This window comes from Spinacia oleracea, chromosome 5, assembly GCF_020520425.1.
Source record: "Spinacia oleracea cultivar Varoflay chromosome 5, BTI_SOV_V1, whole genome shotgun sequence".
Lineage (NCBI taxonomy): Eukaryota > Viridiplantae > Streptophyta > Magnoliopsida > Caryophyllales > Amaranthaceae > Spinacia > Spinacia oleracea.
The window spans coordinates 22,044,183-22,056,716 of NC_079491.1; the positions used below are offsets into that span (position 1 = coordinate 22,044,183).

Here is a 12,534-nt window from a genome sequence, read left to right on the forward strand (position 1 = left end):
TATATAACGACAAAAGGTCTTGCGCGTATAAGGTGTACAATAAATTTATTATACATCAAGATAACTTTTAGCCGTTTTTTTGTAACTTTAACCTAATTTTGATTAACTTTTATATTAGTTAAAAAAAAATTGATAGAAATTGTTAAATGATTAATTTTATACACTATTAGTGGTAAATAGATAACTTTTACATATATAAGCTTAACTTTTATACATTTTGAGTTAACTTTTACTTCGGTGTACAATATTTATTGTACACCCTTTGTGGGATTGAAAATCATAAAAGGAACAAAAGGCTAAGAAACGGGTTGGATTCAAACTGGCAACCCCGCATAGGAATGTCAACAAGCCGAAACGAGCCGCTAAGTTTAATTGGGGTTATTATATTACCCGAACTTTCACTCGAGCCTAGATAATATGCCTTGGCAAGGATCTCCATGATGACTGACACAATTCACGTTTAATATGTGTTTGATGCGGAAAAAAATATATTTAGATTTCGTAACCTAAGCTCATGATACCATGTTAAATATTAAACAAAGTCTGAATATTATTAATCTAAGTTGCGGTACTTATAGTACATCAATATGAGAGTATCAAAACTATTAGGACTCTAACTTATACGTAGTACTGCAGTTGCTATGCAATACTAACTCTTCTACCATAATAATACTACTGCATATAAGAGTCCTAATTGTATCCTAATTCTATTTCGTAACATAAGCCAACCATTATCATCTAGCGAGTACATATCAAAGTTGCTACAATATAAATATTTTATCCACTTTGATGGGCTAGTTTATTTAATAAGTTTATTTTAAGATCGTTTATATCAAAAGTATAAGCCTAATCGACTTGAAAAGTCAAGGGGGCTAGTTGGCCTTAAAAATCAAGGGGCTAGTCGCCCTAAAAAAGCAAGGGGCCAGTCGGCCAGAAAAAGAAAATTAAATTAATGATTCATCTGCATACCCTCGCCTCATAAGCAGGTTACATCGATTATGAAGGGGCTAGTCAAATACTAATAAAGAATCGAAGAACTTGCCGATTCTGCGAACCTTTGCAGATACGGGGGCTAGTTGTAACTTGTATGGGATGATTCATTTATTTCAGTGCAATCACAACAGTCTAGACGATTGTACGTACTCTGAGGGGGCAAGTTGTACGTGATACTCCCGTGGCCCAATCTAAGTACAAGAATAACACACTCCATAAAATGGGCCCAAAGTGTATATGGGCCAAGGCCCAAGTCCATGACCTAATATTCTACAAACTCCTATAAATATTCATTTTGGGGGAAAGGTAAATGGGGTTTCTCACTCTCACTCTCCTTTCTCTCTCTATACAATATACCAGTACTAATGTTGGGCGTCGGAGGACCCGATCCGGGGAACCTCCCCCGGGTAATGTTGGGCGTCGCAGGACCCGATCCGGGTAACCTCCCCCGGGTTTGAGGTTCATCTTGCAGGAACGCATTTCCACGCTCAAGACCTGAAGGCCCTACCACATCACCCGATTCCCATACCGGTACAGTAACCTTTAGGGGTGTTTGGTTTGCGGATTTTAGGTATGAGGCCATTCTAAACTCATACCATGTGTTTGTTTGAAAAATATAAGAGTTTCAAACTCATACCTCAAACCCCCAAGGTATAGGGTTTAGAAACCTAAGGTAATGTGGGTATGTCTCATACATTTACTTCAAGTATCAAATAAAAGGAAAAAACCCATCCCTAAACTGTAATCCCCCGTAAATTTATAAATTTTATTAATATATTTTAACGTATATTATTTATATTTAAATAGAATTTATGAATTTTAAGTAATAAATATATAATTAACGTATATTTAATTTATTTTAAGTACGTTCTAAATATTTAACGATTTTTGAACTTTATTATATTTATATATTTAATGTATGTTTAATTTCATTTAAATATATTCTAAAGATTTTAACGGTTTGTGCAATCAAAAATAATTTTAGAATTTTATGTTGAAAAGAATTTGAATCAGGAAAACTCGTTGAATTTAGAAAACAATCCTAAGCAGTGTTGAATTCAAATTATAAAACAAATTCTAATCCTAGCCCAAATCGGTAAAGCCCAAATAGATAACCCACAATTCCCTATCCATGTTTCAATTCAATTTCACGTAAAACAAGAATCTCAATTCTCTCTCCTTTATTCAACTTCACGTGAAAGAAAACCCTCAAAACCCTTCCTCCCCTTCACGTGAAATTGCTGCTTCTCTCTCCCCTTTGTCAGTCGCCACCACCAGCGCGCACCGACCTCCTGCCACCAGTCACCGGCGAGTCGCACCGCCGGTAACTCCTCTCTTTCGTTCTCCTTTTTCATCTCTCTTCTTGTTCGTTCTTCTCTTCACACAATTTGATTTCTTGCTCTTCTCCTTACGTGCGTGTTGCTTGTCTTTCGCACAGCGCCGCCACGAAACCAGCGTTCGTGGCCTTGTTTCAGCCACCGTGTCGTCGCCTGAACGTTGTCCTTTTGCACGGTAGTCCCTCTTGACTCTTGTCCCTCCTTATTTCTTCTTCGTTGTTTCTCTTTCTTTTATTTTCGCTCCCCCCATTAATCGTGCTTGTGTCGCACAGCACCACCACCACTCACGGCCGCCGAGCAAGTTCTGCCTCCTCCAGTCGCGCCTCTCACCGCCGGCCACCTTCATCCTCCCTTCCTTTTGGTTAATCCCTGAAAAACCCTAAGTGAATTTAATGTTTTTAAATTATGTTTAAATTATGTAATATTAATGTTTTAATAATTTAATTAGGGTTTTCATATTTAAATTATTAAGTTTTGATGATGTATTTAGAAATTTCAGATTATATGTTGTTGAAATTAATGTAATCATTTTCAGATTTGTTAATTGCGTTTAAGTTAGAGTTTTAATGAAGTTTTATTAATTTAATTCATGATTATTGAATATAAATTATAAGTTATTATGCTTAAATTATATTTTCAGATTATATATTATGCTTAATTAATAACTTAATTTTCAGATTATGTAATTAAATTGAAATAAGGAATTTAATTATTAAAGCATGGATTTTTAAGGTTTTAATATTCTAAAATCATAATAGCATGATTATATATTATTAAAGCTATTATTTTTATGATTTTAAGAACGTTGATTATGCTTTGTGGACGTTTGAAATTATTTTATATTGCTGAAAATTAAAGTATAATGTTTGCAAAGAGTTTTCAACGAATTTCAATAATTAATTCAATAATTATGATGCTAGGAAATCAAATATCCGAGTTTTGATATTGGGAAAGGTTCTAGATATGGTTAGGATGCATTTAGAATGCTTTATTATGGTTGTCAATGATTAGAAATTGATTTGGGTACGTTTCTTGATTATTTTAGGCGGAGAATTCTTTGTGGGCGACTTTTGAATTCGTTAAAGTGGCCTATCAGTTTGTTTACACAAGGTACGTACATAACTGTGTGCTTGGATGTGTGTTGTATTGAGAATATGATGAATATATTTATGAACTTGTTTATGTTGGAATTTCATGTTCAATGTCGTTGAATTAATGCGTTGAGCATAGAACTTTATTTATAAGAATTGAATCATGTTAGCATGGAATATTGATGCAAGCATGTTGGTTTTGTGGAACTTTATATTATTTAATATTGGTTTAGATCTTTATTGATCGTTGTTCCTCTTTAGATTTTCACTACTTTATAAGGGCGGCCGAGGACCTTGTTTGGTAGTTGAACCTTATACCTAATAAAGGTTTTTAAATATGGATAAAGGAATGATTAAAATAGTTGGAATTGGCTCTTGGTTGAACGTTGTGATCACTGGTTTAATTCAAAGATAAAAGAAGTTGTGTTTACTTGTTGAATATAATATTTATGTTTGGTGAGTCATAACCAAGTATTAAAAGTTAAGTCATGTAAAGTGAAAATGAGTAGCAATAGCTTTAGACTGTGCACGTCTAAAGTGACGGACAATCAGGAGTTGGGGTCATTGAGGTTTACGGAGTCGCGCCCGTACCTCGTCTTCCTTAGTGAAGAAGAAGAAGTTTCTAGTAGACAACTCAGTCCATTGACTATTTCCAATTAAAATAATGTTAATGATACAAAGGTCTAGTTTAGTCAAATATAGTCTTCAAGTCAATATATCTTGATTATCCTTGCTTATGTTTTATTTAGTACCATGTTAGGATTGTTCGTTTAATAGAATCATGTTAGGATTATTATTGATTTAGTATGTAGTACTCAGCTTTGCTGATTACGTGCTTTTGCTTGTGCATGTTGATCATGGCTATGCCTTATTGATCCTGTGATGACCCAATCTTTGGTGAGCAGTCTCTAAGGATCAATAAGCATTGTCCATCTGCAGGTTTGAAGATGTTGCATCATTGGGATCGGGAATAGAGAGCTTGTATTTAGTTTTGATTTGCTAAGTTGACTTGGGTTTGTTAATTGGGACTTTAAACTTGTCGTACTATTTATATTTCCTTATTTCCGTTGATTGGTTTTTGGGATTAAACTTGTAATCGATTATTTATAAACCTAAAGTTAGTTTTATGTTTTCCGCTGCAAAATTCTGAATAAGCCGTTACGTTTTCACACGGGCGATAATGCCTTGATAATTCTCTACGTTTTATATTAAAATGTTGTTTTAGAAGAGAGAATTGTCGGGGTGTTACATAAACTGAACCAAACACATGGTAACCCATAGCACGTAGATATCATTCTTGATTCCAACCCTATACCAGTGTGTAGACCTGTCAAAAATCGACCCGACCCGAAAACCGACCCGAACCCGACCCGAAAATACTGGGTCCTGAACAAGATTTTGTGATCCGAACCCGAGCAACCCAAAAAGTAATGGGTCAAAACCCGACCGAACCCGTTTTGGACCCGACCGATTGAAAATTGTTGTATTTATAGTAATAAATGAGATTATGAGAAAATTTAAGCATAATAAACACGTTGTTTTTACTATTATTGTGTGTAATATGATTTTAATTAGAATTATACGCCATTTATTGTTGAATTTGACTAAATATAAACTTGTGTAGGAAAATTTGTTAATCTGTGCCCATATTTTGTATATTTATCACCTAAATTAATGAAAATATAATGGGCGTTTTAAAATCTCTCAACCCGTTGGGTCGACCCGAACCGAAAGTTCTGGGTCTTGACAAGCATTTGTAAACCCGAACCCGAAAGTGACCGACCCGATCTAATCCAAACCCGAAAATAATTTTTTACAACCCGACCCGACTGACCCGTTTGACAGGTCTACCAGTGTGCATACCAAACGCCCCTTAAAAACCCAAAGAGTATGAATTAACATTATCATTTGACTATTTGCCATGATAGGTGCTATAAAATGTTATTATCTTAATTCAACAAACTTCCAGAATCAAAACCAAAGGAGGAACAATAAGCATTAAGCTATAGAAGACTCTTAGTCTCTTTGTCAATGATACTAATAATGTATTCAAGTTCCTCTGTTACTTCTCTCATGGAAGGCCGATTCTTCCTTTGTTCGTCCACACATGCAACTGCAAGAAGCCCGAGTGCTTTCATGGTTTCAAGTTCTAGGTTGCTTGCCTGTGTTGTAAGTCCTGCATCAACAGCATCAAACAACTTCTCTCTATCCGCAAGCTTAGTTACATAAACAGCTAGATTCACATCATCTTCCCTGTTAAAATCAATAGCCTTCTTGGAAGTAAGAAGCTCTAAAAGAACAACCCCGAAGCTGTAAACATCACTTCTATCAGTTAACTGGTAGTTCTGATAGTATTCTGGATCAAGGTATCCTAGCGTTCCTTGTGCACAAGTCGATATATGGGTTGCATCAGTGTCAACAAGCCTTGACAGACCGAAATCTGAAACTTTTGCATTAAGCTTTTCATCAAGTAATATGTTACTTGATTTGATATCCCGGTGGAAAATGGGTGGAACAGCAGAGAAATGGAGATAAGCAAGACCATCAGCAGTTTGTTTAGCTATCAAGAGTCTCCTTTGCCAAGTTAGAGTCCCCCATTCATTAGAGTACCGCCCATGTAGGTGTTCATACAGTGTTCCATTAGGAACATATTCATACACGAGTACTGGTTGATCTAAATCAAGACAACAACCAAGCAATCGAACCAGGCTTCGATGATTTACTTGGCATAGAATGCAGACTTCATTTAGGACTTGATCCATTCCCAGAGTATTTCCTAGTTTTGCCCTTTTGATTGCTGCTAAGGTTCCATCATCAAGGTTTCCTTTGAAGACTTCACCAAATCCACCTACACCAAGAAGATTTTCCTTGGAGAAGTTCTTTGTTGCATTCTTCATTTCTTTTCCAGAGAAGAGTTTAGCAGCTTTCCCATGGTTGTGTGAATTTAATACATCTTCTCGTTGCTTCACCAATTTTCGATGAGCTTCCCTTTTGATATGCTTCTTATGCTGGTCAACTAGTACCAAAAATACGATGATGATTACTGTCCCACATGCTGCGAATGTTAAACCTGAAAACAACAACATTATCTGAATTATGAATTTGTTGCAGAATGGAAGTGGTGCAGATAGGAAAGTGGTGGTTGTTCGGATTTTTGGATGTACCATGATATAGTTTCTTACGGTTTATGTGATGAGGACACCGCTTTTTTCCTTCACACTTCCGAACTGCAATAGAAATTAGGAGCTCCTTTGAGTTATCACAGATAAGTAACTAAAAGAAAATTATGAGTGCAGAAAGTAAGTTGTAAACATTTGCAGATGAACAGAAAAAGATTATGCATGTATTTTTTTTTTTTTAAAACAAGTAGAGGTTGCCAAAGATTTAGGTTCAGAAAGACTGCATGTTAATCGAGATTGATTACTCTTTTTTATGTTCTGAGTAAATCATTTTGTTCTCAAGTGGTTTAACAATACTATTCAATGGTTTTATCGAGTTGCCTAAACCAACACCAAGCATTTTCTAGGAGAAATAATCCATCTGCAGCAAAAATATTCTCCAATGAAAGGTTTCTTGCGCAGCAAAACTGGTGTTTTCTTTCAATGAAATTCTGTTCCAAATACCTTTAAAACAGAAAGGAAAATGGAAGACGTAGATTTTTGTTTCTGTGCAGATGTTGAAGGTTACTTACTCTGACATGTGCCATTGATCGGATCCCAGTAAAATCCTTTATTGCAGAAGCATCTCTTCTTCTGTCCTGCAACAGCACGATCAGGCAAACACGTTGAATTTGCCAAACCATGGCAATCTAAAGGTAATGTACAGATAGGTACTTGAGGTGTTTCCCATTGTATCTCAATCCCAGGTTGTGGCCACTTTCTTACAGGCAATGCCGGATTCAATTTAACAAAGCTCTCATATGCAGTACAACTAGCCTCTGCAATATCAACGCGGTATGCAGTCTTTGACCCCCCAGTTGTGTATGAGCAACAATGTAAACCAATACACCTTTTATTCATGTATTTATAACACGGACTGCTGGAAGTACAATCCATAGATGATAGCCTCACAGTAGACTTGCTGCAGTTGAACTTCAAGATAGTATTACTGTCAGTAATGCTAAATGGTAATGTCTGATTCAGCCAGATTCCACCAGATCGTAAATCAGCTCTTGTACAACTGTTCCTGTAGAACTCTTGTGAACTGATCATTAGCTGTTGGATCTTTGGGGAAATAGTTGTGATTATGTATGATGATCCATTGAGAGTGTCGAGCCATAGCTTTCCTGTAGTGCACCTCACTTTATACAACTGGTCACCACAGCTTTGTGAAGTGCTAAGTGGATAAGGTACTGGGGTTTTCCCACAATCTGGACACCAAAGTGTAGCTACTGCTTTTTGAGTAACAGAAAGTAGAACTACTACTACAAGTTGCAACTGTATCAGAAGCTTATACTTCAGCTTCGTGTGTGTCATCTCTGTTACAGTATTAGACCGGTGCTAAAAAAAAATTGTACTGCCTCTTCCATGGTCATGGACTCAACGTCTATCAAAGTTCTGGGATTTGTATGTGTTTAGGAAATTTGAATGGTGTTATCTCAAGTGGACTTCAGATATGACAAATCTTAATTTTTCCTATTTGAAAAACAAACAAAGAATATAACTCATTCCAATGAACCAGGATTAGAAGTATAATTTTTACCAGTGATTGATAATTAAAAAGTAGTTATTGCCTAGGAACACTAATGACAGAAGATTGGGTGCATCTTCCTAGGCATCAGCATTATTATTTTTATCGCGATATTTAACAATATAATTAAATTACCTAACAAAGGAACTAGGTTTCAACCAATGCTAATTGCACAAATCCTTGTGAAGTAGTGCATAATATATTGTCCGAGGATTGGAACTTGCCTTGGTAACAGAAAATATTCTTCAACCTTCAATGTGTCGTGCGTGTTTACAAAAGAGTTGTTACCCAGAGACATCTGCTATAAGTTATTCATTTCTTCACTTATTTGTTTTCTTTCCTAAATCATTGGATCCCGGAACACATGTTTGAAGTTCCATGTCCTGAGGATGCAGGGGTAAGAGCTAGCATATTTTTTGTTCCCAACATAAGTTTAGTTAATTAGTTCAGAAAAGCATGTACCTTAAGCCTTAAGCAATAAAGATCTTCTGTGTGTTAGTGCCGACTTTATTTAGAGCTGATGACTTACTGACACCATATAAAATTTTGATGTTAATGGTTTCATTTTGGATTTAGGAAATATTTTGATGATTTTGAATTCAGAGTAATGTTACTACCTGTCTTGAAAGTAGAGAAAGAGCAGCTCACAGCTGTATAATCTGTCACTGTATTTGAGGTTCAGCTTAATATCAGGCACTTTAAATTTTGATTATTATTCTAGTAACATTGGAATCCATTACCATGTTATGTGGGATTTCAAGATCCAAAGCTGGTTAATTTTTTTTTAAATTTCTCTTAAAACACATTAATTATACTTTAAGTACTTGTATTTGAAGACTGCTGCAAATATTAATGCAATGTGCATGTGATTAACAAGATTTCCTGATATGATTAACAGAAACATTGTCGCGGGGATCAGTTGATAATCAACAATAGAAGTGGCATGCCGACAGCAGTTCCTTGATTTGTTGTTAATGTAACAGCAAATGTAACAGAACTGTTTAAATATATCTACTGTGAAAGTAAGCAAATGTAGCATCTAGCACAAGTAAAATTCATTTATTTCCAAAAAACGCGATACAGAAATTAGATGAAGCTCTAAGTTAGAGTATTAGTAAGAATTTCTGTTATTTATGCCACTGAGATATGATCCAATATATGCATTATTTCTAGAAAACTGAACAAATTTGTTTAGCTTTAGCCAAACATGATGCTAAGATATGCTGTAAGTGTTCTATGATTTAGGACTCTTTTCGTCAATGATGTGTAGCATGTACTCAATCTCCTCTGTAACATCTCTTATAGAAGGACGATTTTGCCTCTGATCATCCAAACACGAAATCGCCAGAATTCCTATTAATTTCATAGTTTCCAGCTCCAATTTAGTAGCTCCTTTCTTAAGGAAGGGATCAACAGCATCCAACAACTTGTGTTTATTTACCATTTTCCTCATGTAGGAAGAAAGGCTTACACCTTCAACCTCTCTAGTAAAATCAATAGCTTTCCGTGTTGTAAGTAGCTCTAGCAGAACAACACCAAAGCTATAAACATCGCTTTTGTCTGTCAGTTGCATATCACGATAATACTGAGGATCAAGATACCCCAATGTCCCTTGAGCACAAGTAGTCATATGTGTTGCCTCCACATCCACTATCCTTGACAGGCCAAAATCTGAGATCTTGATATTAAGGTTGTCATCGAGTAAGATGTTACTTGTTTTGATATCTCGGTGTATAATAGGAGGAACAGCAGAGAAATGGAGATAAGCAAGGCCTTCAGCTAACTGACGGGCCATTGCCAATCTTTGTTTCCAACTCAGGGGTGATTCAATATTATCACTTGAAGAAGAAGAAGAAGAAGAGCCATGTAGTCGATCATATAGTGTTCCGTTGGAGATGTATTCATATACAAGAACTGGCTCCTCAAGCTCAACACAACACCCAAGTAGCCTAACCAAACTCCTGTGGTTCACTTGGCATAGAATTCTTACTTCATTAAGCACTTGATCATCACCTTTTGTGTTACCAAATTTAGCCCTTTTTACTGCTATTAGAATTCCATCATGTAACTTTCCCTTGTACACCTCACCAAATCCCCCGGTACCAAGGAGATTTTCTTCAAGGAAATTGCTCGTTGCTACTTTTATCTCCTTTGCTGAGAACAGCTTAGCTGATCTCCCACTTGTATTGTTTACATTTAAGATCTGTTTACGTTCTCTAACTAACTGATCCCGTGCTTTTTGCTTGATTCTCTGAAGCTGTATGTATACTAGGACAATGAAGGATCCTAGAATTGCTATTGTACCTCCTGTGTATGATAAGCCTGAAAAATAATTCCAAGGGAAATTTTTAACTTCATATTGTACATCTATCAATCATTTAGCACATATACAAGCAAACTCCATATACCTTTCATCATCTGTTTTCGTTTTCTTTCTCTGCGACATTTCTTAGTTACACACTTCGGCTCTGCAGGACCAACAGTGTATTATTGTTAGATATCTTGTCTAAGAAATGTCTGCTACTTATTCATCAATATATTAACAATTATATGCCCTGTTACATCATATCTCAACAAATGGGTGAAACTATTAATCTGCCTCTCTGATGTGCAAAGTGTACTTAAAATCTGATTTTTCTGTTTCTCACAATAATTTTGAGAATGATACGGAATTTCTGCTACAGAAACAAGATGTACACTTGAGAATCTTCATGAACAATAATCCAAGGAAAAGTTTTTACAGACTACTAAGAGTAGCATGAATTGGACATGTGAATTGTTAAATTTGGTAAATGTTAGAAACTGGACACAATGTTTCTAGGGAATGCTTAGTGCCTTAGTGTGCTGATATAATAGATTTTGTATTACATGCCTGAGACTGCAGAAGGGAGCAGTATGATATCCTAATTAAAGCATATATGATGCTTCTGTTGCAGCAGCACATGTAATTAATTAAACAAAAAGATGAAACACCATTTTATTAGATCTAAGACCATTAATGAAATTTCAGATTTCTTAATTGTTTTGGAATTAATTTAGCTATTCAGTAAGTTAAAGTACAACAGATTTTATAATTTAGTTGTTTATCATTAAGTCTGTGAAAATGTTGACAATTTGTTCTTTCCTTGCTTAGCTGAGTTTAACCGCGAATGTTGGAGTAAAAAACTATTTTTGAGAAATTAAGTTGAGGAAAGATAAAGAGGTAACTTACTAGAACACATTCCATCAATGGGATCCCATTGATACCGTGTATTGCACAGACACCTCTTCTGTCTAGTTGCAACATCAGGCAAACACGACGACTTTGGCAACTTCTTGCAGTCCAAATTAGACGAGCAGACTGGTTCCGGAGGCAGCACCCACTGAATTGCTATTCCAGGCTGTGTCCATTTACTTACTGGCAGCAGAGTATCCAATGGCAAACCCACGAAGCTTGTGTATACAGCACATTTCTCTGATGTTAACTTTATGTTATGATCATTTTGAGACCCCCCACCTGTAAAAGAGCAACATATACGGGTATCCTTACATCTTGCTGCTACATCTTGCTTTTCTTTCATATACCTGAAACAGATACTGGTAGATGAACAGTTCATGGCTGAAATAAAAGCAAGAGGTTTACAGTTCAGTTTCAGAACAGTGTTATCGCTGCTGATGTTAAAAGGGAGCTTTTCGTCGAGCCATAGTCCTCCAGCATGAAAATCAGAGCTGATGCAGGTACTTCCATTGAAGCTTGGAGGACTGATAATAAGTTGCTGAATCTGTGGAGCTATGGAAGTTATAATGTAGGCTGAACTGTTCAAGGTATCCAACCATAATGTACCTTTGGTGCACCGGACCTTGTACGATGGATGACCGCAGTTGGGTGATGTACTGAGTGGGAAAGGCACATGCATCTTACCGCAGTTGGGGCAGCCGAGGGTTGCAATAGCGGCTGAGCTGGTGATGGGGAGAAGCAGTGCTAGATTGAGCAGCAAGAGTTGGATGGAAGAATTGTTTTGCATCATGTGGATTGGAGCTGCATCACGAAACTGGTGCCCAAGGGTAGTGTGCATAGTCATTGCAATTTGTAAGCCAAGTGGTAAATCTGATTAGTTTACTTGGTAGTTGAAAGAACGCACCATTTTTATTTATTTTGTTTCTTTGCCAGTGAGCCACAAGAGCAATGCGCATACCATTTTCTTTATGTTTTATGGGCCAAAGTACGTTCATCTCTCCCCTTCACATGGATCATGTTTATGGTGGGTTCTATTCAACTTATTTGAACTGAACTTATTTAAACTGATTGGAACTTAATAAATAATAACAATAACAACTTAACTGATTTGATATGAACTTATTGGAACAGATTAAAACTCTGACAAGGTGCTACTTTGGTGTCATTGAGAAAAACCTCGTTGCTAGGTACATGCTAAGCCCAAGGC

At 36.2% G+C, this 12,534-nt stretch overlaps 2 protein-coding genes across 2 annotated transcripts; both read right to left on the reverse strand.

Annotated features, from left to right (window-relative positions):
- Positions 1–5,424: 5,424 nt before the first annotated feature.
- Positions 5,425–7,926, reverse strand: LOC110798410 (wall-associated receptor kinase-like 20). Its single transcript, XM_022003581.2, has 3 exons — positions 7,113–7,926; positions 6,586–6,648; positions 5,425–6,491 (listed from the first exon to the last, which is right to left on the reverse strand). Exons 1-3 carry the CDS (start codon positions 7,894–7,896, stop codon positions 5,425–5,427), a joined length of 1,914 nt encoding a protein of 637 aa, XP_021859273.2. The 5' UTR covers positions 7,897–7,926.
- A 1,248-nt stretch (positions 7,927–9,174) lies between these two features.
- Positions 9,175–12,315, reverse strand: LOC110798413 (wall-associated receptor kinase-like 20). The gene is made up of 3 exons (XM_022003583.2): positions 11,322–12,315; positions 10,519–10,578; positions 9,175–10,432 (listed from the first exon to the last, which is right to left on the reverse strand). The coding sequence occupies exons 1-3, from the start codon at positions 12,169–12,171 to the stop codon at positions 9,345–9,347; spliced, it is 1,998 nt and encodes a 665-aa protein (XP_021859275.2). The 5' UTR covers positions 12,172–12,315; the 3' UTR covers positions 9,175–9,344.
- Between the last annotated feature and the right edge of the window lie 219 nt (positions 12,316–12,534).

Coding starts and splice junctions, on each gene's coding strand:
- LOC110798413 (XM_022003583.2), bottom strand. CDS start 12,171: ATGACTATGCACACTACCCTTGGGCACCAGTTTCGTGATGCAGCTCCA. Junction 10,579..11,321: donor CATTGATGGAATGTGTTCTA/GTAAGTTACCTC, acceptor TTGGTCCTGCAG/AGCCGAAGTGTGTAACTAAG. Junction 10,433..10,518: donor ACGAAAACAGATGATGAAAG/GTATATGGAGTT, acceptor ATTATTTTTCAG/GCTTATCATACACAGGAGGT.
- LOC110798410 (XM_022003581.2), bottom strand. CDS start 7,896: ATGACACACACGAAGCTGAAGTATAAGCTTCTGATACAGTTGCAACTT. Junction 6,649..7,112: donor GATCAATGGCACATGTCAGA/GTAAGTAACCTT, acceptor TTTCTATTGCAG/TTCGGAAGTGTGAAGGAAAA. Junction 6,492..6,585: donor CCGTAAGAAACTATATCATG/GTACATCCAAAA, acceptor TGTTGTTTTCAG/GTTTAACATTCGCAGCATGT.